This window comes from Halichoeres trimaculatus, unplaced genomic scaffold, assembly GCF_033239565.1.
Source record: "Halichoeres trimaculatus isolate MK-OKI-2021-1 unplaced genomic scaffold, fHalTri1.1 fHalTri1_scaffold_21, whole genome shotgun sequence".
NCBI lineage: Eukaryota > Metazoa > Chordata > Actinopteri > Labriformes > Labridae > Halichoeres > Halichoeres trimaculatus.
The window spans coordinates 13,829,746-13,857,044 of record NW_027437199.1 but is presented as its reverse complement, the minus strand read 5'-3'; the positions used below and the strand labels follow the sequence as shown (position 1 = coordinate 13,857,044).

At 39.0% G+C, this 27,299-nt stretch overlaps 2 protein-coding genes across 4 annotated transcripts; one reads left to right on the top strand and one right to left on the bottom strand.

The window, feature by feature from the left end:
• Nucleotides 1–1,156: 1,156 nt before the first annotated feature.
• LOC141810511 (HMG box-containing protein 1-like) lies at nt 1,157–8,526 on the bottom strand. Of its 2 annotated transcripts, none has more exons than XM_074698128.1 (13): nt 8,491–8,526; nt 7,376–7,459; nt 5,858–5,965; nt 5,562–5,754; nt 5,277–5,400; nt 4,918–5,029; nt 4,699–4,811; nt 4,290–4,446; nt 4,061–4,205; nt 3,846–3,964; nt 3,470–3,647; nt 3,216–3,357; nt 1,157–3,101 (listed from the first exon to the last, which is right to left on the bottom strand). In XM_074698128.1, the coding sequence occupies exons 2-13, from the start codon at nt 7,443–7,445 to the stop codon at nt 3,084–3,086; spliced, it is 1,479 nt and encodes a 492-aa protein (XP_074554229.1). In that variant the 5' UTR covers nt 7,446–7,459; nt 8,491–8,526; the 3' UTR covers nt 1,157–3,083. The 2 variants fall into 2 exon arrangements, with proteins under 2 accessions (XP_074554229.1, XP_074554230.1); XM_074698129.1 differs by having other exon boundaries at nt 4,918–5,026.
• A 1,810-nt stretch (nt 8,527–10,336) lies between these two features.
• Nucleotides 10,337–23,435, top strand: pik3cg (phosphatidylinositol-4,5-bisphosphate 3-kinase, catalytic subunit gamma). 2 transcript variants are annotated; one of them, XM_074698678.1, is made up of 24 exons: nt 10,337–10,487; nt 11,949–12,164; nt 12,270–12,441; nt 12,526–12,788; nt 12,975–13,061; nt 13,153–13,253; nt 13,359–13,528; nt 14,257–14,444; nt 14,868–14,975; nt 15,058–15,145; nt 15,726–16,146; nt 16,235–16,333; nt 16,419–16,554; nt 19,364–19,429; nt 19,578–19,721; nt 19,897–19,978; nt 20,413–20,516; nt 20,656–20,802; nt 20,886–20,976; nt 21,057–21,187; nt 21,457–21,568; nt 22,243–22,400; nt 22,628–22,709; nt 22,898–23,435. In XM_074698678.1, exons 2-24 carry the CDS (start codon nt 11,952–11,954, stop codon nt 23,095–23,097), a joined length of 3,363 nt encoding a protein of 1,120 aa, XP_074554779.1. In that variant the 5' UTR covers nt 10,337–10,487; nt 11,949–11,951; the 3' UTR covers nt 23,098–23,435. The 2 variants fall into 2 exon arrangements, with proteins under 2 accessions (XP_074554779.1, XP_074554778.1); XM_074698677.1 differs by having other exon boundaries at nt 11,945–12,164.
• Nucleotides 23,436–27,299: the final 3,864 nt, after the last annotated feature.

Genomic DNA, 27,299 nt, shown 5'->3' with positions numbered 1-27,299 from the left:
TCTTCATTCCTGTTTTGTTGCCGCTGGCTCCATGGTCTGTGGTTACCCTGTGCCTTTTGTCACTCATACTCTTGTACTTAAACCTGTTTTGATACTTCTGTACAACTAATATGCCAAAATATTGATCTATGACTCTTTTTATATTTTCTTATAGTCTTGTTACTTTTGTTACTTTTTCATGTGTTTGTTAGAGACGGGGAGAAGGGATCCGCCATCAGCCTCTAAGGGTGTTTAAAAAAAAGATTTTGGATGAAATGATGTAACACAAACTCAGTTTAAGTTTGAAACTTGGCAGCCCCAGTTCACTGGGATATTGCTGTAAAAAGTTGCAAATTCCAACTAGAATCTGTAACAAGGGATAAATCAATGAGTATTATCAGCTGTGACATAATTTGTCTGTTTTCTTCCTGTTGCAAACTTTTAGAGTTTGAGATTTTGACTTATAATGCTGTGAAACTCTATTTAGCATCCCTGCTCATCCTCTGAATCCTGAGGCATTTACTTTGACTGTTTTCGTTTTGAGGGGGTCCAAATGTTTCTGTTGCATCACACACAAACAATCAACCTCTGAATCACTCTCACGTAATCTTGCCGCTTTTTGTTGCCTGTTTTGCGACCACTCTGTAGCACTTGTTTTGCGATGCAAAAAGGCACAAATCACTGGAGCCACTGCGACTTGACAGACTGTGATTCATCCAGATCTTACTGTAATATGTATGAAGTCTAATTTTGTAAATATCCCTGAATACACTATAAGGCCAAATTATTGGATGTTTATATTGTACTTCTATATATTTTCTATTTTACTATAAAAAAAAGTGATTTTCTAGTCATTGACACATGTACAACTGTTCAGATTCTATTTGATAATTTTAGCCTGAAAATGTTGATCATGTTTATAGTTTTAATGGAATGTTATATCTCTTTTTATCTTCATGAGTACAGTAGCAGCTTAATGTTCTCTACCTTCATCTCCAGCCACACACTGGTGCAGTATGTATAAAGTTACAGGTCAAAGCAAACTTGTACATGATTAAAACTTTTCTTTTGGGAGAAAATAAAATAAAAGTTACTCTTCTGACCTAAAATTTAACTTTTCCTTAAATTCTCAAACAAACAAACACATATATGATGGATTTTTTTTCATGCTTTTATTTACACTTAAACATACATTATTGCATTGTCACCCCTGACAGACATGTGCATGACAACAAAGACATCAAAAGTTAAATAATCAAGCACAACCATGAAAGGTGAAGAAAAATTAAGTCAAAACCAAAAATATATATTTCTATATAATCTTATTAATAATTGCCGTTACACGTTAAACTGTAGCAGTCACATAGATAAAGTGTATATAGTGCATTAAGAATAAATATTATGCGATGAGGAAACGAGTGCCCACTGTGGCAGGGTTTAATTTGTATTTCAGTTCATCTCAAAACTTATTTTAAGGCACTCAAACCCAGAAGCAGATCCACTTCCTGACTTAACACTCAGCATGGCTCTAATGTCATACGAAACACTTAACATATTTTAAAGCTTATTACATAAAGGATTCAACTTTCTCTTGATAGCAAAATCATGTGTCAACATGAACCCAGGGTTAAAATCGGTGCACACTACTGACCAAGAAGTGGTCATTAAAACCTCTGTGTCCACATCTTCTGGACAGTAACAGTTTGAGATTAGCAGATGTGTGAGCTGGTGCATGTTTAGCTTTTGTATGGAAGGAGGCAACAAAATCTTTTCAATCAGATAAATGGCTTGAGGTGGCCATGATACTGATAAACTCTAAGCAGTAATATTTGGAGCAAGGGTCCAGAAATCTTAAAAGGAGCATGGCATTTTCTGGTTTTCTTTTTGACCAACTGTCAGAGCCAGTAGAAGAAATTTTTTAAGCACAGGTATTCTTTGATAAAACGCAGGTGAAAACATATGGCACGATTAAATAGTCAAATCATCCATGAAGTCATTTCCCTGCAGCCTCTAACAGCTGACAGGGCTCTCTGTAACATACTGTAATAAAACTGTTTACCGTAAATCCTCTAAAAAAAAGCCCCAAAATCAGCACACTGTAGGATTTCATTTAAAACCTCTAATTAAATTACTGTCAAGAAAAAAATTGCGTTCTAAAGCTGCAGTAGTGCTGAGGAAGGAAATTCTTGCTTTAGTTTTTATTTATTCCACTTTTTCAGTAAAAGTCTTAGAGAGCATCTTTGGGGCTTAGTCAGCAAATTGCTAGAACATTTTCATGATTTTTCTTTTTTTTTTTTGAAGTAGTAGGATAATATCTGAGAATTAAAGTCATACATCTGTTATGAAACTTAATATACGGTAATATTGAAAAATGAATTACATGAAAGCAAAGTTAAATAATCATGTTTTGTGTTATACACTGTGCAAATAAAAGTAATACAGACAAAAAAATGTATATACCACTATATGACGTCATTTTGGGAAAAAAAGCTACATTATCTACTTTAACTGAAAGTCTACAGCACCACACCTTCCACCTAATTCAAGCATAAGGTGAGAAACTGACAAGCATCAGGATCTCTTTTAGTTAAAGATGCATCACATTACATCGCTCAAGGAGGTCACCTCCCGTCATGGATTAAAAGCAGTTTGGTTCAAAATTTCTTTCCTGGAGGGAGACGCAGCTGTAGTTTGTCAGAATCTCAACATAATGTTTTAACTTCTGACAGAAAATAATAATTTATACCTCTTTCAAATCTAGCATTGAGCACCTTTGGAAAGCTAAAGAAAGAAAGCAGACTGTTTTTAAAAGCGGCTCAAAATGTCTTAAGAAAGGTCTCACTGCTGCTGTTGAGGCGTTTTGCAGATCAAGGCACGTCTGATGTTCACAGAGTTCAAGATTAACCGTAATGTACGGTTATAAAATGGACTTATCACTGCTGACACACTGATTTAGAGCGTGTGTGTGTGTGTGTGTGTGTGTGTGTGTGTGTGTGTGTGTGTGTGTGTGTGTGTGTGTGTGTGTGTGTGTGTGTGTGTGTTTGTGTTTGTGTGTTTGGGTGTGTGTGTGAGCGTTCTTGCTGGCTTTCTTCTTGTTTGCAGTCTTAATTTCCCTGACAGCCCTGTTGAACACAGAGGGAGAATTAGACTGCAGCAAAAACCACTGAGTGCCAGATTAAGTAAAATGTAAGAGTGTGATTTTCTGCGTGTGTGTGTGTGTGTGTGTGTGTCTTTACAGAGGTTGTTCGCTTGCGTTTCCAGCAGTCTGGGTTGAGTCTCTTCTGCTCGTCGGCGAGAGCCTTGGCCTGTAAGGTGAACACTCTCCGCTCCTCGCTTCGCATTTTCTTCCACTGCTCACCAAGAAGGACACTGATTGCTCTGACACACACACACACACACACACACATAAAACAGCACATTCACTATTGAACATCACACAGAAATACACCATGTAATCACAACTCTCACTGAGAAAAAAATGCATACTTACCTGTTGTCTTTTCCTGGATACATCTGTGTGTACTCCACCCTGAACTTCTTGGCAAAGAGCATGAAGGCGTTCATTGGCCGCTTGCACTTAGTGGGCGGGACATTCCCAGCTGTGCTGGTATGCTGGCTTTTGGTTGGCTTTTGACACAAAGAGTTGGAGGGACCAGGAGAGGATGAGTCTGTAGGTTTAGAAAAGATGGAAGATTCACAGGTTTTCTTTGAGGAATGCACTTCAAACCTCGCTGAAATGTTTTTGTTGTTTTTACAATGGACAATTTGTATGACACTCCAGATACCAATGGCTGTGTACAACTCACTTCCTAATAATTAACAGTCAGTGAATTATTTTAAAGCTTAAAGGATCTGAGGTCTGGCACCTTGAGATGTCTCTCTGTCTGGAGAAACAGCTCCCCCACTTGACTGGGAGGTACGCCTCCGCCTGGCCATACTGCTGAGCACGTAAACCGCAGAGGAGTCCAGAGGAGTGAAATCATAGCTGAGGAGGACACAGCAAAGAAAAGAGGTTTTGGCTCTTTTCTATAAAATGCATCCCCAGTGGAGTTGTGTGCATTTAACTCTGTATGAGCTTTACCTCCTGAACGCGTCAAAGACCAGCGAGCTGTCAGTGTGTTTGGCATCTCTGTGGCCCGGTGGAAGGCACACACCTCCTATCTCCATCTCATAGCAGGGTATACCGTGACGCACAACGGTCAAGCTGGGGTAAAATGACGACCACCCTGACAGAAAGCAGCACAGGAGTGAGAGAGTAAAGAAGCCAGTTTGATTTTTCAAACAGTCACGATTTATCTTCCTCTTCTTACCTTTGTTTTTAACGTAGAAAGGGTGTTCAAGTTGGCAGCGAGCAGTCAAGGGAGCATGCCCAAAGGCTCCAGGGTCAAAGGTCAGCTGCAGCACAGCCTGGCCTGATATGACAGTCTCTGAATGCTCCACCAGCTGAAGACCCTCAGAGCCATAACTCTGCAAAGAGCAAAGAGGTTTTACTCGGTCATCTTTTATTTGAATATCTGTCAAGAAAAAAGACCTACTTTTTCAGCTTTTACACCAGCAAATTTGTTTTCAAAAATAAAACGCTGAGCCTTCCTAACAAAGGGACTTGACACACAGCTTGAAGACCACTGAGTACTCCAGATGGAAACCGAATCAGAAGCACACTGTGAACTCAGATCTCTGACAATTAGAGCGCAGGCTGAAGCTTCCTGCATAATGCACCTTTAGAGATCTGGACGGCTCCTCGTCACCAGAGTCATCTCCCTCCACAGAGTCCAGATCTTCGATGTCTTGCCACTCCACATTAGAGCCGCTGTGGAAACGCAGATGAGTGCCTGAAAACAGAAAAAAAAGATGCCTTTGTTCTTCCAAACAGAGAAGAAGACATGTGAAAATCCAGACCTCGCATCTTTCCAGAGGAGCTCTGATGTGTGTGCCTACCTTTGAGAAAGCAGTGCCAGGCAGTAGGGGGCCAGGAGAAGCTCCAGCCCATGTCTTCATCTTCAGACAGGGAGGATCTGGTGGACACAGCAGAGCCACATTCGCTGCTCTTCTTTAAAAGAAAGAAGTGGCAGCACTGTTAGACACTGATGGAGAAAATATGGACACCACACCTCTACATCCTTTATTAAAAAGATGGACGACATGACAACTCCCCCCAAAATACCAAAAGCTTTGTCTGCCACCTGAATGTTAGCAAGATGTTTGACAAAAACATCTGTAACCTGAATTTTAATTTAGCGTAGCATTTATGCTACTGAATATGATTTATCACAAGGCAAAGAGAGAACATGAGATACCCTGCTGCGCCGACGCTCCCTGCCATGACCTCTGGGGGGAGACCTGACCCTGGGAGGAGAAAGAGGGGGCCGGGCATAGGAATGTAGATTTGTGCTGGTGCTAGAGAGGCAGACAGGTGATGAGCTGAAAGGAATAAAGGATTGTAAATGGAATTAGCTGAATTTACACAGGAAATGAAAATAATATCATGACCTAAAATAGTACTGATAGTATTTTTTTTAATTTTGAACTGAGACATACTGTAGGTAGTGAGACACATCAGGGCCAGGAAAAGGCACACCCACCTGCTGTGTGAGTCCTGAAGCAGTGGGCTCTGGGGCCCAGTGGCAATGTGAGCAAGCTGTGTCAGCCAGTGTGTGTCAGGAGGCTGGGCATGCATGTTTTCTTCCAGGTGGGAGACTCCTGCGCCCACCTGGTACACATGAGGTGCTATTTGCTCCACCTCCTCCTGGACCTCCTGGAGGTCTGGGAGGTCATCTAGGAAGAGAAAACAAACAGTGTCAGAAAAGACTTGTGCCAAGTATGATGCTCCTCATATGTCTATTGTGTTCAATCTGGAGCAACCTAATGTCTTATGCACCATATTCCATGTGACTGTCACTGGTGGGGAATCCAGGTGAAGACGGGAGGTGTTCCTCAAAGCAGATCAGGTTGTGTGACACGTCTCCTTCTGCATCCATCATCATCTCTGAAGGTAAGAGCATAAAAAAGAGTTATGTTACAGAAGATATATCACCCCTCTCTGCGGTCCCTTTAAAGGGAAAAAAGGCCTATAGATAGATTAAGTTGATGTTAATATCCAACACAGAATTATATATTACACAATCATCTTAACTTCCAAATTTATCAAATGAAACTCTTAGGAGTTCAGAAAGAGGCTAAGTTGTCGTAAACTGGGTAGTTTTATTTATCCTGTTAGATGTGTGGGCTGCTTTGATATGGTTGATGATCAACGCACAAATGCCAGTTCAACTTGTTCGGTTCTTTAAGTCTTCAACATCACTGAGTCATGGGTGCTAAAGTTAAAGGCTTGTCAGCATTTGCACTCTATCGTTCTTTTAATTTACAACTATTATTGGATTTTGATAAAGAAAAACTGCAAGGATTCAAGCCGGGAAAAATGAGAAGTAGAGTGCATTCTGTTTCATGTAAATGAAACATGGAGCAGTGTGGGATTTAAGAGCTCCAAACCTTAGACATAACAGGGTGGAGAAATGTAAGAAGTAGCTCATTCTTCAATAAAGTTAATATTAATCAAGATATTGTACGACCCCAGATCAAAGCATGCCCATTAGTAAGATGATATAAATCCTTTTTTCCTTTCCATAACAAAGCATATGGAATGAAAACTTTTTATTGGGTAACCAAGCAGTCATGCAAAAGTTAAGCTTTACTTTATATAAACTGGTAGTCATGACATATAGAGTGCTTAAAAAATGTATTAGACCACCAGTCAAAAACATGGGAAACACACCCAGCATCGTAAAGTGTTTTAACGCTTACTTTGTTTTTCTACAATTTTTCTTGGCTTCACCGTTTGAACAGGAGTGAGGACCTTAAAACTGATTTTACGTTTTTGACCCAAATTTGAGGCAAAACTGGACTTCTCTGAGTACAAAAAACAACTCACCAGGAACCACAGCTCTAACACTTGAAGCCAGTGGAATTATTAACAATGGAATAGTTTCTGAATATTTTGCTTATGCTGTCTTTTGTCTTTGTTTTTTCTTTATTTACCCCAGGAAGACAAGCAACCACTTTGTAGTTGCTAATGGGGATCCGAATAAAAAACATGTGCAGAGTTATACAAAGTTTAAACTCCAATGATGTCATTGTGGCTATCATTTTTTATACTTGAAAACTGCATGTAACAAGGACATACCTAGAGTGTAGAGGGGCTCTAAAGTTGTTCATATCTCGCTGCATGCCAATAGTTTCAATCTTTTGACTTCGGCCCTTTTATGTCTATCTTTTTGTGAGTTCCACAACTTCATGTAAGTGCAAGAAAGAGTTATTGGAGTTCTCCTTTGAGACTTTAAAGTCAGTAACTATACAGTAAATAAACAGTTGCACTTTTTAATACATGATGTTTCCTTACCCGTGTGTTCCCCTTGAGGCTCTGAGTCCAGCGTATGCTGATGTCTGGGAGTCACCACCTCCCAAACCATAATTTCTGAAGTAACTGCATCAGACAGAAAGCAGAATAAGTGCAAACTGTAGATCTATCACATCTCACTATATTGGAAAAAAATGTTGATGCTGAAATGTCAAGGTGTTAATCATGTATGTACAGTAAGAAGTGGGTGAATAGAGACTTGGCATTTGGGATTCTTCCATAAGCAACCACCACCCACAGAGAGACACTTAATCCCCCGCTGCACTGTAATGTATAGACTATAAATAGATGGGGTGACATAAGGAGACACGGGATAACACAAGGTAACACTGGTATGGCTGCCATTACCCCCTACAACTTAGTTGTGACATATCCTCAAAGCTCATCAGTGGGATGTTTTAGTATTTTTTTATTCATTGATGTTTATTTAGGTAAAGACATTTAAATTAAAGATTCCGTTAGAGACGCGAACATTAAGCCTGATGTATTTCACAATACGTGCGTCATGTGACTCGCTCTTGTTTATAAACTTTGGGATCCTGTACGCATGCGCATTAAACCCCCATTCATTCAATATGAGAAGGACAGCGATAATACATTCATATCAGCAGTTAAATTGGTTTTCAAGCAAGAAAGTAAGCATACATATTTAATTCACGAAAGCATTGTCATAAAATTCATCGATAGTGACCACGTTAGGCCTATGAGAACTTTATACACGGAAGGGTTATTTTGTTGTCACGAAACAAAAGTACCGTCGACGTTAATGACAATATAGCGCCTGTATTTCTTCATAGACATGTGAAATAACAACGAGACTCGATGACTCAAGGTGTGTTTTAATCCGCATACGGTGATAGAAGAGGCGTTGTGTAACGCAAAAGCGATTAGAACAAAACAACTGTTCGCGCACGTCAACAATGAAGCTTTACTGAGAGAGCAGCAAAACTGCTTTAACGAAAAAAATAACCACTGTCAGTTACACAGTGTTGTTCCAGTACCACGTTTAGAGAACAATAAGTGAAATCGTTGAATCAATTCTTAGATTCAACACTTTTAAACCTTGAAATTATTTCAATGAACTTTCCTTAACTCACCAAAACAGTCGCCTTGTACGGGTATGAGGGCTGGTATAAACGCTTTCATTCTCGTAATCCTATTGGCTGAGCAAGATGTCAATCAAAGTCTTCTTTAATTTTCATTGGTCAGTTCCCTGTAGACTTTTTCTCTTTTAGTCCATCGCCACAACAATAAACATTGGGTGGGTCGAAGTTATAAAATACAGCTGTGCCCAAACTATCCTATTCTGCGATAATAAGGGAAAGTCGTTATCTTTATGTTTTGAGTACATTGAAATAATTTATTTTTAAGTTCATGATGCGAGTGTATTGCTGTACATCAAGTCAAGCATGTTTACTATGTTGATTGGTCACTCTTTACACTGAAGGGTAATGGTGATGGGTAGATAGCTGAATGGATGGATGGATGACGTTAGCTTGACCGGGGGGGTTAGGAATGCAACAGAAATACGTCAATATTGCAATGTGATAAAAAAGCACAGGAATTGAGCAATATATAGGTATAAATTTAAAAGTTATATATATATATATATATATATATATATATATATATATATATATATATATATATATATATATATATATATATATATATATATATATATATATCTTTACTATAACTAACTATAGGGCCAACAAAGACTAACATTACAAGCTTATATGAGCTTGTATTGTTTGTGCATTTTTGTGATTATAACACAACATAAATTATTGTTAATTAAAGGAAAGCACAATAACAACCATACTTAAAGCACAGTGGACAAATTGCTTTCAGCATTATCTTCTGGCATCCCGTGGGACCAGTTAAACATGAACTTTCAGGCAAATAAATCACCAAAAAAGGGGAAAATGTCATTCTCAAATGTTACAGACATGGTTAAAACCCCGGAAGCAAAAACTTAAAAATTACCTGAAAATACTGTGATGATAAGTGCTTATCATCCCTGTTTCAAGCAGATGATTGTGACCCAATTTCAAAACAGCTGTCTAATTAGTAAATACGAAGACAGAAGGCAGGAAGACAGAAATATAAATCAATGATAAACTGATAAACTTCATCATTTAACATAAGATAGATAGATAGATAGATAGATAGATAGATAGATAGATAGATAGATAGATAGATAGATAGATAGATAGATAGATAGATAGATAGATAGATAGATAGATAGATAGAACTCCTGATGCTGCCTACCCCTAACATGAATAAAAAGGTCAGCACAAAGCAAGTCCATGGTTGGGTGAGTGCGATAATGTTCTTGGCTCTGGACAGGGGTTGTTTTTGTGCGATATGCTGAATGGGAGAAGTGAAGCCCCAATGATTGCTGTGCTATGCAAAATAAGTTATTCTTAATCGTGTCTAGTGCCATCTCGCGGATAAATTAGTGAACTGCAGCAAGGCAGTATACATCAAGTTAAACATAATCACACAATGTTTCCGGAATACACCTTAAAAATATATCGATAATTACAATGATTTTTGACCACTTCTATTTGAGAAAATGTTGCGCCTGGTGCGTTGAAAAATTTCAGAGGCCCTACGGACCAAGATCCACCTCAGATATTGAGATCAATATTGTTCTCCTTATGATGATCTCTTCACCCCAAGTCCACGTTGCTTTTTTTCTGCTTGTGATACAATTTGTAAAGCAAACAAATGCAGTGCCGTTACAAGAAAAAAGACCCCAGGAATTATTACATTTTATGAACCGAAGCGTTTAAAGTCGAGGGCATGTCCGCTCGTCGACTGTATTTTATATCTTTTTTTTTATTTTTATTTATTTATTTATTTTTTTAAATTCTAGAGCAGTTTTATTTTGAAAGATCTAGCCGGAAAGACAGATTGAATTTGGGTTAGCAAATGTTAGCCGGTGAGATTGACATCCTTCCTGTACTGTTTCCTTTAGTCTGACTTTGCTTCAACTTTGAATAACTTCTTGTATTTTGTAGTCTTTTCGTGTAGTATAAATGCCTAAACTGTTCGATTCGGAGTACCCTGCTGTCTGCGTTCATTGGTGAGTCACAAAAAGTCATCTCCAGTTACTTTAAAAAGTACGCCTCTCCCTCTGGTTATTATGGTTTTCTGTGCGGATACAGTGTCTTTATACCCAATTATTTCAGCCGTGGTTAGTCTGAAGTCGAGTCTGGCTTCCTGCTTTGTAAACTTCCTCTACTCATGTCAAAGAAGAAGAAGAGAAACCCGAGCCTTTGGATACATTTTACCAAGATCATACATTTGTTTTGGTAAAAAGCTCACTTAGTGTCACTTAATTTCTTTTTATTGAAGATTCTTTTAGGACAAGTTAGCTTTAATTATAAAACAGATTTCAAACTGAGAGGCATTTCAAAACAGGCAAAGTAAAGCATATACATGTCCAAAAAAATAACCTTCACAAAATTAATGAGACAGCAAATAGACTTAAAAAGAAGAATTTGTTGCAGGGTATTACAAAGTGCAATGAAGTTTTCAGTTTCTCCAACTGAAGCAGGGGGGGACAAAAGTGTAGTGAAAGTAGATTATGAAGACAGCAGAGAGTCAAAAAGTGGCTCATTCATTCCTGCAAAAATCCTCCAGAGTGTCTTGACATCTTTGAGCTCTCGTCAGGATTGGTCCAGCTCATCTGGGCCTAACTCAGCAAACATCCCACTTGCTGGTTTTGTCTGCAATACAGTCCCACCCTCTGAAAAGAGACATGACAGCTATGAGAAACATGGATTGCAGGATGCTGCATCGAGATCTTCACTGTAGAGGCTTGTTTTGTGCCATGACTTACATTTTACACCCAGAACACCCCTTTGTATGCACATACTATTGAGTTTAGAGGATTCCTGGGTATAGACCAGTCCGAATGATTAAAAGCAATGACCCAGATGCATCTCAGCCTGTTGAGGACAGTTCAAGAAAGAAGTCAAATGTCTCCCCTTCAAAAGTAGAATAACAACCCTGAATCCTAAAGCTCAGAATAAAAGTTTTTGCAGAGCCTGAGCAAGAAATGCTTTTGTTTTCTCCAGTTTCTCCACAATTGCCAACATGTTTTCTGCAGCTAAAGCAAAAAAAAATTGACATTTGCTTTGGAAGACCAAAGTTGTCTGACCTACAGCTGGGCAATTATCCACATGGTTGCCTTTACATATTCTTTCCTCATTTTTTTCCAAGTGGCTGGGGATTCTAGTTTTTTACAGGCTTTGCAGTTTTGATGTCTGTCTGAACTTGCATGCACAGCAAGAAACTAAAAGGAGCAAAACAAAACTGACAAGAAAAAGGTGTAATAACTTCTTCAAGAAAATGTCCCTAGAGAGTATCACCATCGATTGATTCCCTCCTGACCCCCTGACAATCAACTCAAAAGCTACACAGAGACTCAAAGTGAAGAAAGTTAAAATCGGAACGGACCTTATTTTTTGGCTTTGAAGTTGTACTCATGATCATGGCATTAGAGTTTCTTTCTGTTTGTCTCTGGTTGACTTTAAGCTAGGCGATGGATGAGGAGCAGCTCCAGGTGAGCGACGAAGAGCCCAAAGTTGTACGAGAAGAGACGCGTAGGAGGAGAAGAAAGAAGGCCATTAACTCATCCTCCAGCTGCTCCATGGATCAGATCAGCGTGGAGTTTGTTTTACCCACCGTGGTGCGGGGCGGGAGCAGCCACGACACTCTGCTACTGGAGGTGGCCGGGAACTGGACAGTGGAACAGGTCTCAGGATTTGATGTTATCTCTGGGGATTTATTTCTTTCAGGTAATACAATGCCTTTTCAAATGTTTTGCTATGTTTCCCTGACTGGGTAATTTGTCTTCCAGGTGAAAGCTCAAGTGTGGTTGAAGGCAGTGACTCTGAACCTCTGTCCTGACTTCTACCAGCGCTTATCTCCTGACCACTGCATCCTGCTCTACCAGAAGAAAGGCAATGTGTGTGAGATCTATGACAAGCATCAGGTCTTCCAGACGCTGGACTGCATCCGCTACTGGAGAGGTACAGACCAATGACAATGTGGAGGCAAACACTTTTCTTGCTAGTCCACAAAGACAACTAAACTTGTCTGTTGTGTTTTTAAAGCACTGAAGAAAGATGTGGGGCGCATCCAGCTTGTTTCCCGGCCTCAACCCTCAGACGAGTCTCTGCATTACCAGCGCTACCTGAACTACCTGATTGGTTATGATGTGACTGATGTCAGCAACGTGCATGATGATGAGCTAGAGTTCACCCGTAGGAAACTGCTTACTCCTCGACGCATCGAGCTATCTGACCGAGACCCCAAATTCTACTCCATGGACCCCTGGATGATCTGTAAACCACTGCCTGAGCACCTCCTCAGCAAGGTGTGTCCATGACGAGAAACATGAGTCTGTCAATACATTTGAAGACAAACAGAAGACAGCTAAACTTTGTGTTGTTAAAAATAGAATAGAAATAGGTTCGAAGAGAAAAAAAAGACAGCTTCTAGTTGTTGGGGACTGCTTTGTTTCTTTATTGACGACTGGTTGTACATTTGTTTCCTGGTGCAGGTGAGTAACAGTCACATCCTGGTGGTGATCCACATCAGCGCCGTCAGCCAGACCATCAAAGTCTCCATTGATGACACCCCAGCTCAGGTAGACTAATGTAATAATGGGCATAACTTGCTGTGGTCACTTTTTTCTGTCAGATTGGTTGTTGATTTCTGAAAATTTTCTGTTTGTTCAGGTATTGGCGAGCTTTTTCACCAAAATAGCAAACAAGAGAGTTTTACTGGGTATACCTGAAGACATGAGTGAGACTGACTATGTGCTACGTGTGTGTGGAAGGTACAAACTTTATTCACTGTACTTGAATGTGTATCATAGAGCATGCTTTCATTTCCATTGCAGATTATTGGTCTAAAATTGAGATTTCTGTGTTTATGCGCACAGGGAGGAGTATCTGTACGGGGATAAGCCACTGCAGAACTTCAACTGGATCCGTCAGTGTCTGAAGAACGGGGAGGAGATTCATCTGGTTCTGAAGAAGCCGCCAGACCCCAACTTGGATCTTGTCCAGAAGGAGGATTGGGCCCAGGTGGATGACTGCACTGGAGTGGCAGGTAAATGGAAAAAAAAAACCCATAAATTTAATGTGTTAAAATGCGATTCATGTTGAAAAATAATTTTCCTTAAGGGCAGGAACACAACCTCCAAGTGAAATAAAAATGAAGTATTTTGAATGTCTTTGGACACCAAAACTCTGTAGCAATCCCTGTTTGGTAAAAAATACTTAACCAGTGTTGAAATTGGCAGGCTGATGACAGGTCAGTAAATTAGTCATCAAATGAAGTAAGTCTTTTTCACAAAGTGGTTTAAAAGCTCTCATTTGAGCCTCTGTCTGAAACGCTTCGTTTTAGCTACTGTCTCTTTAAGATTCCCCGTTCCACAAACTCCCACCCTCTAATTGGCTGGCCCTTTGGAGACCTGTGGGGTTCAAAGCTTTGTGGAGACTTTGGTGTTTTTAGCAGTTTATGTACAGATTCAAGGATTCCTACAACATATGAACACGTGACAGTTTCAAAACATATCCATTTTAAAAAGAATGGAAATCACAATACCACCTCTTTAACTTCCAATTCCCATTCATTAAACTTCTAATGCTTTGGCTTTTCAAAGAAAATATTTAAATTGTCATTTTTTAACTACCAAAGCCATAACTAAGAGTGACAGTAAACATTTAAAAACGTAACATCTTTTACTAAAGACTCAGATTGTTAACGAGTTGTGATGATGGTATTAGAGAAGTTTGATCCCCATCTGGAGCCATACTCTGTCTGTCCCCTGTCAGGAACCCACGAGCAGTTGACCATCAATGAGAAAGACCATGAGCGAGTGTTTACCATCTCAATGTGGGACTGTAACAGGAAGTTCAGAGTGAAAGTGCTGGGTATCGACATCCCATCTCTCCCCAAAATCCCAGAGTTCATTGTCTTCATTGAGGCCAGCATCTTCCATGGCCAGCAGCTTCTAGCTCAGGTAAGACTGACTACTGTGAACAGACAAGCTCTGCCTCATGCTTTTTTTTTCTTAAGGAAAATTTCAAATGAGTTTTTTCCTGAAATATGTGTTTTTTCCCAACTGTTCTCAGCATTTTGTTTGCTGTTTGCTTTTATTTTGAAGCAACAACACTGGGAAGTGTTTAGTTTGCATTTGACACACTGCTTTCACAGAAAAGAGGCTGTTTGAATCAAAAGTTGTTAAAACATCTGTGCACCCCATGGAAAAAAATGTCCTTTGAAACTAAAAGTTTTGCAGATTTGAAGTAAACTGAAGAGAGTTCAAGAGAGAATTTCAAAGGAAACAAGTACCTCGCTAATGTCAGTTTGGCTGGATAAAACCAGTTATTTTCTAAACACATGACCAGCACATCTCAGATTTTGGATGTATTTTGTCTCTTAGGAAAGAACTTCCTCTAAAACCTTTAATGAAGAGGTGCTGTGGAACTGCTGGCTGGAGTTTAACATTAAAATCAAGGACCTGCCAAAAGGGGCGCGTCTCAACCTACAGGTTAACATTTTAGTCAAACTTAACTACGCTCAGCTGATTTGCTAGTAACACAAATAACATGTGTCCCATTTTTCCTAACCAGGTTGTTTGTGGGAAGCAGCCTCAGACTCCAAACTCTAAGGGAGGCTCTGCCTACCAAGACAACACAGCAGGGACTGGCAGCCATGATGGTGAGGTCTACTGACATTCAGTGGCCTACAGACTGAAGGCCTGATTCAATGAAGGATTGTGCAGCTTTATTTCCTGCTTACATTGAGCAAATAAGCAAAAAAATGTCATGTATTCCTCAAAGAGCACACAAAGAGTTAAATGTTCCATTAACTGTACCACGGAGCAAAGAGTGTCACCATCCACCGGTGTGGTTTGCATACATGGAAATCAGCTACTCTGCATCTAGTTGTTGCTAAAAAGCCCGTTCTGTGCAAATAAGCCCTGTTGCAATTAACACCTAAATCATGAGCACCAATGCTTTAAAAAAATGTACTTTCTTGATGTGGACAAGCTGGATGGAGTGGGGAAAATCCCAGCCGTTTTAGTCATAGGCACATGACGGACATGTCAAATTACATAGTTAATAATCAGCCCATTTCCTGGAGTAAGCTAGACTGGAAAAAAGAAAGATAATACTCCATTGTGTTTACTGGTACTTCTTTAGCTTTAGCTTCAGCAGAATTTCCAGAATTTTCATCTTTGATAACAGCTGTTGTAGAAAAGTCTCTGTGCTGATCTACCTGTCTTCCCATGTTTCAGGAAAGACAAAGAATCGCCTCCTCTACTATGTAAATCTTCTCCTGATTGACCACCGCTCTCTGCTCCGCCAAGGCGAGTTTATCCTCCACATGTGGAAAATGCCAGAGAAAGGAGAAGAAAGCAGCAGCAGCATCAATGCAGACAAGCTCACATCGGCCACTAACCCCGACAAAGCCTCCAGCATGGCCATCGCCATCTTACTGGACAAGTACTGCTACCCAGTGGTGCTACCAAAGAGTCGGGATGTGGGCCGGGATGTGGGAGGTGAGGAAACTGATGGAGAGCGTGGTCAGAGAGAGATGCCCAACCACCTGAAGAAACAGTTTGCGGCCATCGTGGCTACTGACCCTCTTCACCCACTGAGCCCTGAGGACAAAGAGCTGCTGTGGCACTTCAGACATGAGTGTATGCGTGACCCCAGGTACTCTGTTTATTACATTATTATAAAACAGATTGTTTACAGCTTTAACTGCTGGATATTTAATTCAGAGTTTTGATCATGTCACCAGAGCCTATCCAAAGCTCCTGGGCTCGGTCAGGTGGGGGAAACAGGAAGACGTCTTGGCAGCACACCGTCTGTTGGAGCGCAGCAGTGCCTGGGACAGCAGGTAAAAGGCTGTCACGCTACCACTTTACGTATCACGTGGAAGGTGTCACCATCTACTTACCTGATGTCACTTTGTTCCCGTCCAGTGGTCTGGATGTTGGTCTGGCCATGCAGCTGCTGGACTGTCATTACTCAGACGCTCAGGTTCGCTCCATGGCTGTCAGGAAGCTGGAGACCCTGGAGGATGATGATGTTCTTAGATACCTTCTGCAGCTCGTTCAGGTGATTCTCCCTCCGTCCTATCAGTATCTAGTTATACTTTCTTTAAAGAGGTGACAGAGTTAAGTATATGAGCTATCAAACTAATTTCATGTTTGAGTCGCTAGTGAGTGAAAGACAGTTCATTTACTTATAAAATATGCAGACTTTTAGTGTAAAACTGTAGCACAGTGAAACACTAAACACCTACACTTTAGTGTAAACACTAAAAGTTCATATTAGCTTCAAGTCATCTAGCTATTGCATTACAGTTCAGTTTAAGGTTGAACCACTTTAATAACCAGGATCAATACTGCTCTTACATCTATAAGCTATCATAGCTAGTTTAGCTTTAGTCAACACAAAGTCTCTTAGGAAAAGCTCTGTACAGAGACTCCAATAAAATTATGCAATGTTTATCACTGTTTTATTACTACCCGTGACTTATTGTTACCCTCTCAAGCCATTGTGCATGGCTAAGCTCAACTTCACAGGTACTAGTTGTAGCTTATCTAACTCAAAGTAAAAATAAGAAAAAAAAACTTTTTCAGATTTTAAATTGTCTGTTTAGCCACATTTTACATCCTGAAAATTAAATACCTCTACACCAGTAATATCATGGCTGCATTACCTGTTTATTTATTTTATTTCATTTTTATTTATTTGTTTATGAATTTATTGCATTTTTATTTATTTATTATTTTATTTTAATGTTATTTATTTATTTATTCATTATTTTTTATTTTATTTTATTTCATATTTTTTTGAATGCCCATTACTTGCTACTAAGGTTGAAACTTCTTCTCCTGTACTTCACTCATGCAAATCTTTAACAACAATCTACACAGCCCACAAAATTTCAGATCCTGGGTGCAATTTGAATCCATGGTAATAACAAAACACACAACAGGCAAAGTACCAAACCACCAACACCGCAACAATTTGTTATAGATCTGATCATCTCTTTTAAATCCAAATACATCTATATAATAAATAAAATGCAAATCATGATAAAGCCTGAAAATTACAAAGCTTTTACATTATTATTATTATTATTATTATTATTATTATTATTATTATTATTATTATTATTATTATTATTAATAATAATAATAATAATAATAATAATAATAATTATAATAATAATAATATTATAACATACGTATCATCTGCTGAACAAAAGTCCAGTGAGTTGTATTTGTACTATATTGAATTTTATGCATGAAAATATCAGTAGACCCTCTGTTTAGTTAGTTTCAGTCACTTTTCAGAGTGACTCTGAAAACCGCTGGATCTTTGTTCAGAAAATTAGAGCTTTGCCACATCATGAAAAGAGAAGCAGCCCAGCAGAAACCCTCTGTATGTTTATCTTCTAGTGTGTTTCCATGGTTGGCTCTGTGGCAAGCTTTGCATAAACATGATGAGATATCAAATGAGGCTCACAAAGAGCCGTTGATGTGATAGTAAAATAGTTCATAGCTTAACAGTGCACTGTGCTCTCTCTATCTTGTTGACTTCAGTGGCGTTGAAAGGGTCATTTTTAAGATATATGCAGTTTGTGCCGTTCTGTTCTACAATGATTCAGAAGCCCACTGTGGGGGAAAAATGTAATTTCTATACAAAGCAGCTTAAGCTTTAATCTTTGTATCAGACATCTTGATGCAATGTTTACCAAAATACAACATATCATAGATGACTAAAGGGACTACAGCGGGTATAGAAAGCCTCCAAACCCCTGCTTTAATGCAATGATTTTGTGATGCAGTAAATTTTATGAACCATGCAAACAGAAAATATTTGATCTGTTTTCCACATTTCTTTGTTGCCACAAGACCCACGAGGTGACTGAGCCAGTAAATCGATGGCATCAGTGGCAGCAGGTCAATTTATGAAACACAGCAATGTGTGAACAAAGGTAGTCTATCTCTTTTTTTGTCTGTTTTTGGAGTGGCCTGTCTGTGTATTCTCACAGCAGGGGGTCGTTGGTCCTAAGCTTTATTTTAATGAGAGTCTGAGGCTGTAAAGCCACTGCACAACGTTACATGAACACAGTTTTGTTATTTTTAAATCTTAAACACAATCAAGAAAAGAATAGAGTAGAATAGAAAATGCTTTATTTATTCCCAAGGGGAATTCAGGAGAAGTCACAGCAGAAATCAAGAAAACAAAAGTAAGAAAGTGTTCAGAAAGTGCAAAAAGCTCCTTAACAAAATAGATGATGACAGCTTGTCCATCATTCTCCAGTTCAGCCAGCCTCCACCTCCACAGGGTCCAGGACTGAGCTTCTTCAACGTCTGTTCAGTCTCTGTCTCCTGGATCCTGTCTGCTCACAGCAGGTGTAGATCTTCCAATGTGGCGTTGGTGTCTGGTGTTAGCTCTGTTAGCCATGTCTGTGAATAGCATGATGCTACTCTGCTTTCCGTTACCCCCTCTGTTGCTGGGTTAGCACAGCTAGCTCGTCCATCTTATTGGAGATAGATCTTATGTTCCCAATAACGATGGATGGAAGGACAGGTCCATGTCATCACTTCTTAGCTCATACCTGAGAACCAGCACGTCGTCCTCACCTCCTTCTCCTCACCTTGTGGGAAAACATCAGGCCTTGCACCAGTTAGCATAGAATATTCCTTCTTGTACATAAAACAGGCATATTTTCAAATGCGAACCATATGGTCTGGGTTGCATCCAGACGGGATTTATTGAAACTGAAATATTTGTCTGTTGTGTGTTATGGTGTAAGAAAAATGTTTTGCATGAACGTGCGCTTGTTATTTTGGAAGCCTCCTTCAGAGATAACCAACTTGTCTGGACTTTGTGTTGCCTTGCTCTGCAGGCTGTGAAGTTTGAACCGTACCATGACAGCGCACTGGTCAGGTTCCTGCTGAAGAGAGCTCTGAAGGTGAGCAGGAGCAACTTCTAAATGTTGGAGAAGAGAACAAGTATTATTATTTATGTTGTTCATCTACTCCCTCACACATCAGAACAACAGTTCTATGAAATTAAACTCCCTTTTTTATTTGTTTTTGATTTTTGTTTCTTCTCCACAGAGTAAGCGTATCGGTCATTTTCTCTTCTGGTTCCTGCGCAGTGAGATTGCTCAGTCCATGCATTACCAGCAGAGGTATGCTGTCCTGCTGGAGGCCTACCTCAGGGGCTGCGGTGAGGACATGCTGCAGGACTTCAAGAAACAGGTGAAAAATAACTCTTTCACACAGCTTTTCACACAGTGTATATAAATGAAAGGACTGATGCTTAAATTCATTTTAGGGATTTGACTCTGTAGTCTATACTCACATTAAAGTTCAGGTTTCTACTCTGTGCTCCTCCACTCTTTCCTTGAGTGCTTTGTGAATTGACACTCTCCAGGTGGAGATGACTGAGGCGCTGCAGAAAGTCACCCGTGAGATGAAGGCAACATCTGCTGAGAAGTATGATGTCACTGCACAAGGTAAGAAAATTCAACTCCAGCATGCCTGCAGCTCTTTAAGGTGGCGTGCTTCAGCTGGATAACCCTCCTCTCCTTGGATGTGTGTGTTTGATGCACTCTGGGCTGCATGTATAAAAGGCTCTTTGAAAATAAAAGTTTGAGACAGGGATTTAAGGACATGCAGAAGTGAAACAAGCAGAAATTCAGTGGGTGTGTGCTACTAATTATAACTCCTGCTGCTGACATGTATGACTCAATACTTCAGACAGTGAGCTCATTGTTTTGATCTATCTCTGTCTGTGTTGTGCTTAAAGCCTGGCTTTTAGTGGAGCTGAAAGTAACAAAATAAAAAGACAAACAGCAGTGAGTGGAGTTGCTTAATCCATCACAGAGGTAGGTTTTAAAAATACATTTCCAAAGCTTAAGCAGTGTACTCTGTGTTGTTTGCTTGTCAGTTGTGTTCCAGTTGCGTCAGAAGTTGGAGACTCTGCAGTCATCAGGTCTGCCAGAGAGTTTCAGAGTTCCTTATGATCCTGGACTCAGAGCTGGAGCCCTGCTGGTGAGGACAAACCTGACACACCTGTTCCTATAAGTAGAAATACCCTAATAACAGAAATGTCATCTGAGTATTTTGGAAAAGGGGTTGTGAGCATAAAAGCACCTGAATCCTAAAGACAACTCTGTTCTTGTGCTCCCAGATTGAGCAGTGCAAAGTTATGGCATCCAAGAAGAAGCCACTTTGGCTGCAGTTTAAAAGAGCCGACCCCACCACTCTGTCCAAAGACCCTATCGGCATCATCTTCAAAGACGGAGACGACCTGAGGCAGGATATGCTCATCCTGCAGGTAACACGGTGTCAAACAGAGATTGTCATACAGCTGGAAAAAAAAAAGAGTTTTGAACTGATTGTCCTTTTGCATCCCTCCAGATTCTGCTGATAATGGAGTCAATCTGGGAGACCGAGTCTTTGGATCTCTGTTTGTTACCCTATGGCTGCATCTCCACTGGAAACAGAATAGGTCAGACGGTGACAAGTGAGCTGAGTATTGCCATCGCTGCGTGATATTTAACCCCCTGCTTTGTTTTCGTGTAATTTAAGGCATGATTGAGATCGTGAAGGATGCGACCACCATCGCTAACATCCAGCAGAGTGTTGTTGGGAGCACAGGAGCTTTTAAAGATGAAATCCTCTATCAGTGGCTGAGGGAGAAGTGTGTCAGCGAGGACAAGGTAAACAAGAGGCTGGATCTGTCTCATGAGGTCATGCAAAGCAGATAACATGATAATGATTTTTATGTAGATGAGACTTTCTTCCCTGAAAACAACACCTCCAACAACGAAAGTATTTGTTCGTTTTAGAGTACACTAAAACCAGTTATAAATGTACCACCTTGTGTTACCACAGTGTGTTATGTGTCAGGTAAACTGGGATATAGAAACACCGCCCGATCAAATATTTATCAGAGTTGAAAAACATTCACACAACTTTTCTGTCCTAGTTCCAACAGGCTGTTGAGAAGTTTCTCTACTCCTGTGGTGGCTACTGTGTGGCTACCTATGTCCTTGGCATTGGGGATCGACACAATGACAACATCATGATCACTGAATCAGGTAAAGATTAGAGTCCGATCGATTAATCCGGCCTGTCACCGATTAATCAACATCAGCCAAAATGTAGCCGATTATAAAAATTTTTGCTCCATGGAGATTCTGTCGCTCCTGCTCCTGTGTGTTAATTAATATAAGGCTACTACACAGCGTCTCACTTCATAACGCCATGCGAGATTAACCTGGGCTTATAAATTCACAAGTTATTGTCTTTGTTGGAATAATTTTTGAAAACGTTTCAATGTATTTTGTTGTAATTGTATTTATTGCATGTTTTTAATTGTTACTTAAAATCTAGTTTAGTCCCATGCATTAAATGGAAGATGGAACTTTTTAATAGCTAGTAATAATTTGTGTTCATATACAGTATTTATTCTGTGTATATCAATGAATTTATTATACATATCAGCCAATATATTGGATATCAGTCGATATATCAGATATCTTCTTTTTGTTCCCAATATCGGCATCGGCCCCAAAAATCCCATATCGGCCGGGCTCTAGTAAAGATGTCTAACATATGCTTTTATGTCTCACTATCAGACCAAAAAGAAAGCAGAACATGGGCATTAAATTAAGTTCAATGATGCTTTCTAAGATCTGTGTTTTTCTTTGCTGTCATGTGAACTTATTGTGTGTAGAGATACAGAGTGCTGATCTGCTTTGTGTTCCTGCAGGAAACCTCTTCCACATTGACTTCGGCCACATCCTGGGGAATTATAAGAGTTTCATGGGAATCAGTAAGGAGTGGGTTCCTTTTGTGCTGACACCAGACTTCCTGTATGTCATGGGAACATCGGGAAAGAAAAGTAGCCCCCACTTCCAGAAATTTCAGGTGCACAAAGGGATTTTTTGTGTGTGTTTAAAAAAAAGCTGAAGGTTAATGGGTTCATTCCCAAACAAAGAAACATTTTCACACAAGTATCCAAGCAGAAATACATATTAACAAAATGTGGAAGAACTCAGCTACCACCTGACTTGGTTGCCTTTTTCTTTAGGCATCAAATGTTCCATATTTTGAATGTATGCACTGTATGTAAACATCCTGTATCTGTGTCTCAGGATGTGTGTGTGAAGGCTTACCTGGCTCTGAGGCACCACACCAACCTGCTCATCATCCTCTTCTCCATGATGCTGATGACTGGTACGATTTAAATGTTTCTTTCTAGCCATTATCAAGCAGAAAATAAGAAATATTGTGTTGTGCACTTAAACACTTGGCTCACATTCACACAGTAACAGCCATACGAGCACATTTGTTGGACACTTGATGATTAAAAGTCATAATAAACTATCAGACTTGAATCTGAAAATTGAGTATTTTTTTGTCAGGTATGCCCCAGCTAACCAGCAAGGAGGACATTGAGTATATCCGCGAGGCATTGACTGTCGGCCGCAGCGAGGATGAGGCACAGCGCCACCTTCTGGACCAGATTGAGATCTGCAGGGAAAAAGGCTGGATGGTTCAGATCAACTGGTTTGTTCACTTGGTGCTGGGGATCAAACAGGGTGTGGAAAAAAGGTCCACTTAGGACTCTGTAGAAATCAGAAAAGACAAACTGTTTAGCTCCATCCTCAAATGTTCCCCTTTGATACAAATTCTGCTTTTAGATATGTAAAGAATAATGTTTCAAGGTGGTTAAGAAGAGGCGTGAATGGAAAAGGTTTCTCAGAAAAAAAAAAGTTATGCATTGCTTTTTGTTTTTTAAGAATGGGGTATCAAAGTGAAACTTGTGAGACATCAATCATTTTAAAAGACTATGTAAGAGTTTCTGGAGAGGACAAATAAGTCTATAGATTTTATATAGCAGCACAGGCCAAACTGTTTCTATTTCCAATGCATTGCTAAGACCAAGTCAAACACACCATGCCATACCAAGCTCAGAGAGGTTCTCAGTCAAACGCCTATTTTTATACCTTTGAAACTTTCATACAACAGAAGCAGTCATTTGTATTATCAGTATCATCTGCAACCATTGAAAACAGTTAATGAAGATTCAAAGAGCACTGTCAAAGCAACTCAGGGTGCTGAAGATAAAAATCATTCGATACACATCAACTTTTCATACTTGAAATTATAATTTCTTTCTTTTTTAACCTGCCTCTTTAAGTCATTTCCTGCTGAGGAAACACACTTCCCTTATACTTCCTGCTCATTGTTTGAGCTTAAAGGTACATATAGTACTGGTTGTTGTTACTGTTATCATGGCTATGGTTGTTATGACTATTTTATTATAAGAATCTTTGCCTTTATTGGCCGCTGAAAAGATAAAAGTGAAGTGGAAAGTTGTTTCTGGGCGTTTGAAGAGTGATCACTGTGATGAAAACCAGTCTCTGTATGGGGCAATATGTCTTAAATCCACCCTGAAACTCTTTGTTACAGGAGGATCTGTTAGACAGGGAGTCAAACCATCAGTCTGTTAAAAATGAACTGATTAAAATATTTATTTTAACTTTATAGTTTCCAAAGAATTATCAAATTAGTTAGATTCTCCTAAGACTTTAACTGCTGAAGTTTTGTTGTATTTTACATGAGAGTTTTATCCTTTATTATAACAGCGTCTTCCTATTTGCACTATATTCTATGTAACTAAAAACACAATGCTTTTATAGTTTCAATTTCATAAAATATGAAGCCAAAGCTGAAGTTTTTCTTTTGCTCAATGAAGGCCTGTCAGTGGCACGTGCTGGTCAGTGCGGCAGCTGTTTGTCAATAATATAATATTAAGACGTTAGTACAAGGTTGTATGAAATACCTGATCCTGATTGGTCAATATTTCACAGCAACTCTTTAGTTTCAGTATCTAACATCTCTCACTTAAAAAGTATAGACTTTTACATCATGAGAGAGAAAAGGAGGATTTTTTGTTACTTTAAAGGTAATATCTGTTTTGAAGTCACAAGTGAAGCTACTATATGCACAAACTGATCAGTGTTTTTAAAGAAGCTGTCCTAAAAGTTAAGTAGCAAGATGCAAATGTTTCTCTTTTGCAGTAAGCCCTGTTTTGATTGTAAATATAAAATAAAATAAATAGTCATGGAGATCGTGATGTAACCTGAATAAGTTGGCTTTTTCATGTAATGATTTGAGACTATCAGAATTATGTAATATAAATACAAGTCAAATCTGGCTCTGTTTTCTGTTTGTGATTCCTCTTTTGAGCAAAGTACTCTCCCATCTTACTTCTCCTTAAAGTCCTGGGTCAGATCTGGTCAAATCTCACGTCGTCTGAGGTGACTGCCTTTAGCCACAAGATGGGGCAACACCACAAGCCTTTCCAAAGGGTCTCAAAACGTGCTACGTGAACAAAGCTACATGCATTCTTATCCTCTTCCACAATATCCCATTCATTTCTTCATCCTGCTCCTCTTCCTTTTTCATATTCCAGCAGTATTTACACAGAGGAGAGAATGTGGGAGTAAACAGCAGGAAGAATGAGTCTCTTACATTCTGTGTTTGTGTCAGTAAACTGCTGTGTTTGTTTTGATGTTTGGGATCTAGAGGTCTAACTGGATTAGTAAGATAAACCTCCTCATTTCCCTAAAGCCTCGGGCCCTTTTCTCTACTCTGTTGGATGTAAGCGATTTCAGTGTTTCAGTGCTGGCTTTATATACAGGCTTCTCCAGGAAATGATCAGAGAGACTATATCAAAATCACGAATGGATTACAAAACCTTCCTTCTTATCTTATTGTTCTTTTTGTAGAAGGGTTTGTTATGTTCTTATTTATCTTTCTAACAGAAACAGACAAACGCATAGTATCTGATGGTGAAGAAAGGCAGCTTTATTTTCACTTCATATTTGAGTTTGTCCCACAGAGTCAAAATGATGAGGATTTCCACTGACTACTTTCAAAAGGTACTAAGTTAAAAAGTGCTTAAGTGCCCTTACACTGCAAGAGTCAAGTCTCTCTGAATTTAACTCACTGCACAAATCTCTGTATTTCACTTTCATTTGTTCACCGTATATTTTCAGCCATATTTCCATGAGACTATGACAGGATTCTAATAATGAAAATAACTTTTTCTCACCATAATTATAGAATCAGATTATGAAATTTACGTATCCTGCTTCCTCGTCTCTTAACACAGGGACAATGGGAACTACAACACCCCCTACTGGAATGTAGTGTATATAGGCCAGAGTATGAAGGATTTAATTACATGCCTGTAAACACATAAATGATCACGATTACAATAAATACAGAACAGGATAAAGATTAAAATATTTAGATTTACATGACAGTTTCAACTCAAAGTGTCCCTCACCATCACTTGGAATCTGTGACTAGAGAACAACACTGACTTTTCAGAGACAGTAAGGGCTTGAGCAAATCAGTCCTGGATATTCAGTATCAAGCTTGGATGACATAAACAGAGGGGGTCCGAAGTTAATCACGTTCTGTGTGGCTATATGAACATCAGACAAGCTGTTTATAACTTAATTGCAAGTAGAACAAGTAAGTTATTTCAGATTATTTATATGCAAAATGCAAAAAGAATTAATTGAAAAGTGAATTCAAATCAAATTAGGCTATCGTAACATATCATATCATATCATATCATATCATATCATATCCTACCATATCAAATTATATATCATATCATATCATCACTTTATCATATAAATTACTTTATTTATTATATATCATATCTTATAATGTCATAAATCAAAGCTTCATTTATCATATCATATCATATCATATTATATCATATCATATCATATCATATCATATCATATCATATACTGTATTACTTCATATTATATTATATCACATCATAACATATCACTTCATTTACCATAACATATCAAGTCATGTATCCTTATCCTATGATATGATATGATATGATATGATATGATATGATATATGATATGATATAATATGATATGATATAATATGATATGATATGATATGATATGATATAACACGACATGACATGACATGACATGACATAACATGACATGATATGATATGATATCATATCATATATCATATCATGTCATATCATATTATATCATGTTATGTCATGTCCAGTCTGCCCAAAGAATGAGTAGACTTCATCTTGGTGATCAAATCTTGTTTGCATTTTGTTTTGTGACCACAAGCTCATATTGTCTCAAAGCCGTCATGAAAAAAAACCCTTTCTCCTGCTGAAACACCACTGAAGCAACTGTTGAATATCTGTATTTTTAATAGGACTTTACGTGTATCAAATTTTACAATGAAAAATTAAAAAGCTGCAGGTCAATCAGAGACATGGGTGTTTCTTAATATAGTGTTCTAGTTCATATTTCTCTGACTTTCTAACAGCAGGCAGCAGATCAGTGCAAAAAGAAACAAATAAAACATTACATACCCAGTAAAAAGTAGTGGAAGCAAGCAAAATGTTGAAAAACTCACCTTTTAAGGCACATGTGTCAAACTCAAGTCCCACGAGCCAAATATGGCCCACTACACCATTTTATGCAGCCTGCAAGCTTTAAAGGTCTGATTGTTGTACAATAGAGACGTCAAAAGGGTTCATTGATTATAAACTACGTTTCCCATAATACCTACTGATTATGTTACCCATGAAGTGACAGCATCCAAACTGCAATCACAGCAGGATTACATATAGTTACATTTAGCTACATTTTACACTGTCTAACAGTTACATCTGGCCTTTGAGGGCAACTATTATGCTGATGTGGCGCACAGTGAAAATGAGTTTGAGGCCCCTGTTCTAAGGTATTG

Coding starts and splice junctions, on each gene's coding strand:
- LOC141810511 (XM_074698128.1), bottom strand. CDS start 7,445: ATGGTTTGGGAGGTGGTGACTCCCAGACATCAGCATACGCTGGACTCA. Junction 5,030..5,276: donor GGGAGCGTCGGCGCAGCAGG/GTATCTCATGTT, acceptor TTTCTTTTAAAG/AAGAGCAGCGAATGTGGCTC. Junction 3,358..3,469: donor TATCCAGGAAAAGACAACAG/GTAAGTATGCAT, acceptor TGTGTGTGTCAG/AGCAATCAGTGTCCTTCTTG.
- pik3cg (XM_074698678.1), top strand. CDS start 11,952: ATGGATGAGGAGCAGCTCCAGGTGAGCGACGAAGAGCCCAAAGTTGTA. Junction 13,062..13,152: donor TTGATGACACCCCAGCTCAG/GTAGACTAATGT, acceptor CTGTTTGTTCAG/GTATTGGCGAGCTTTTTCAC. Junction 19,722..19,896: donor TGCAGGACTTCAAGAAACAG/GTGAAAAATAAC, acceptor GACACTCTCCAG/GTGGAGATGACTGAGGCGCT.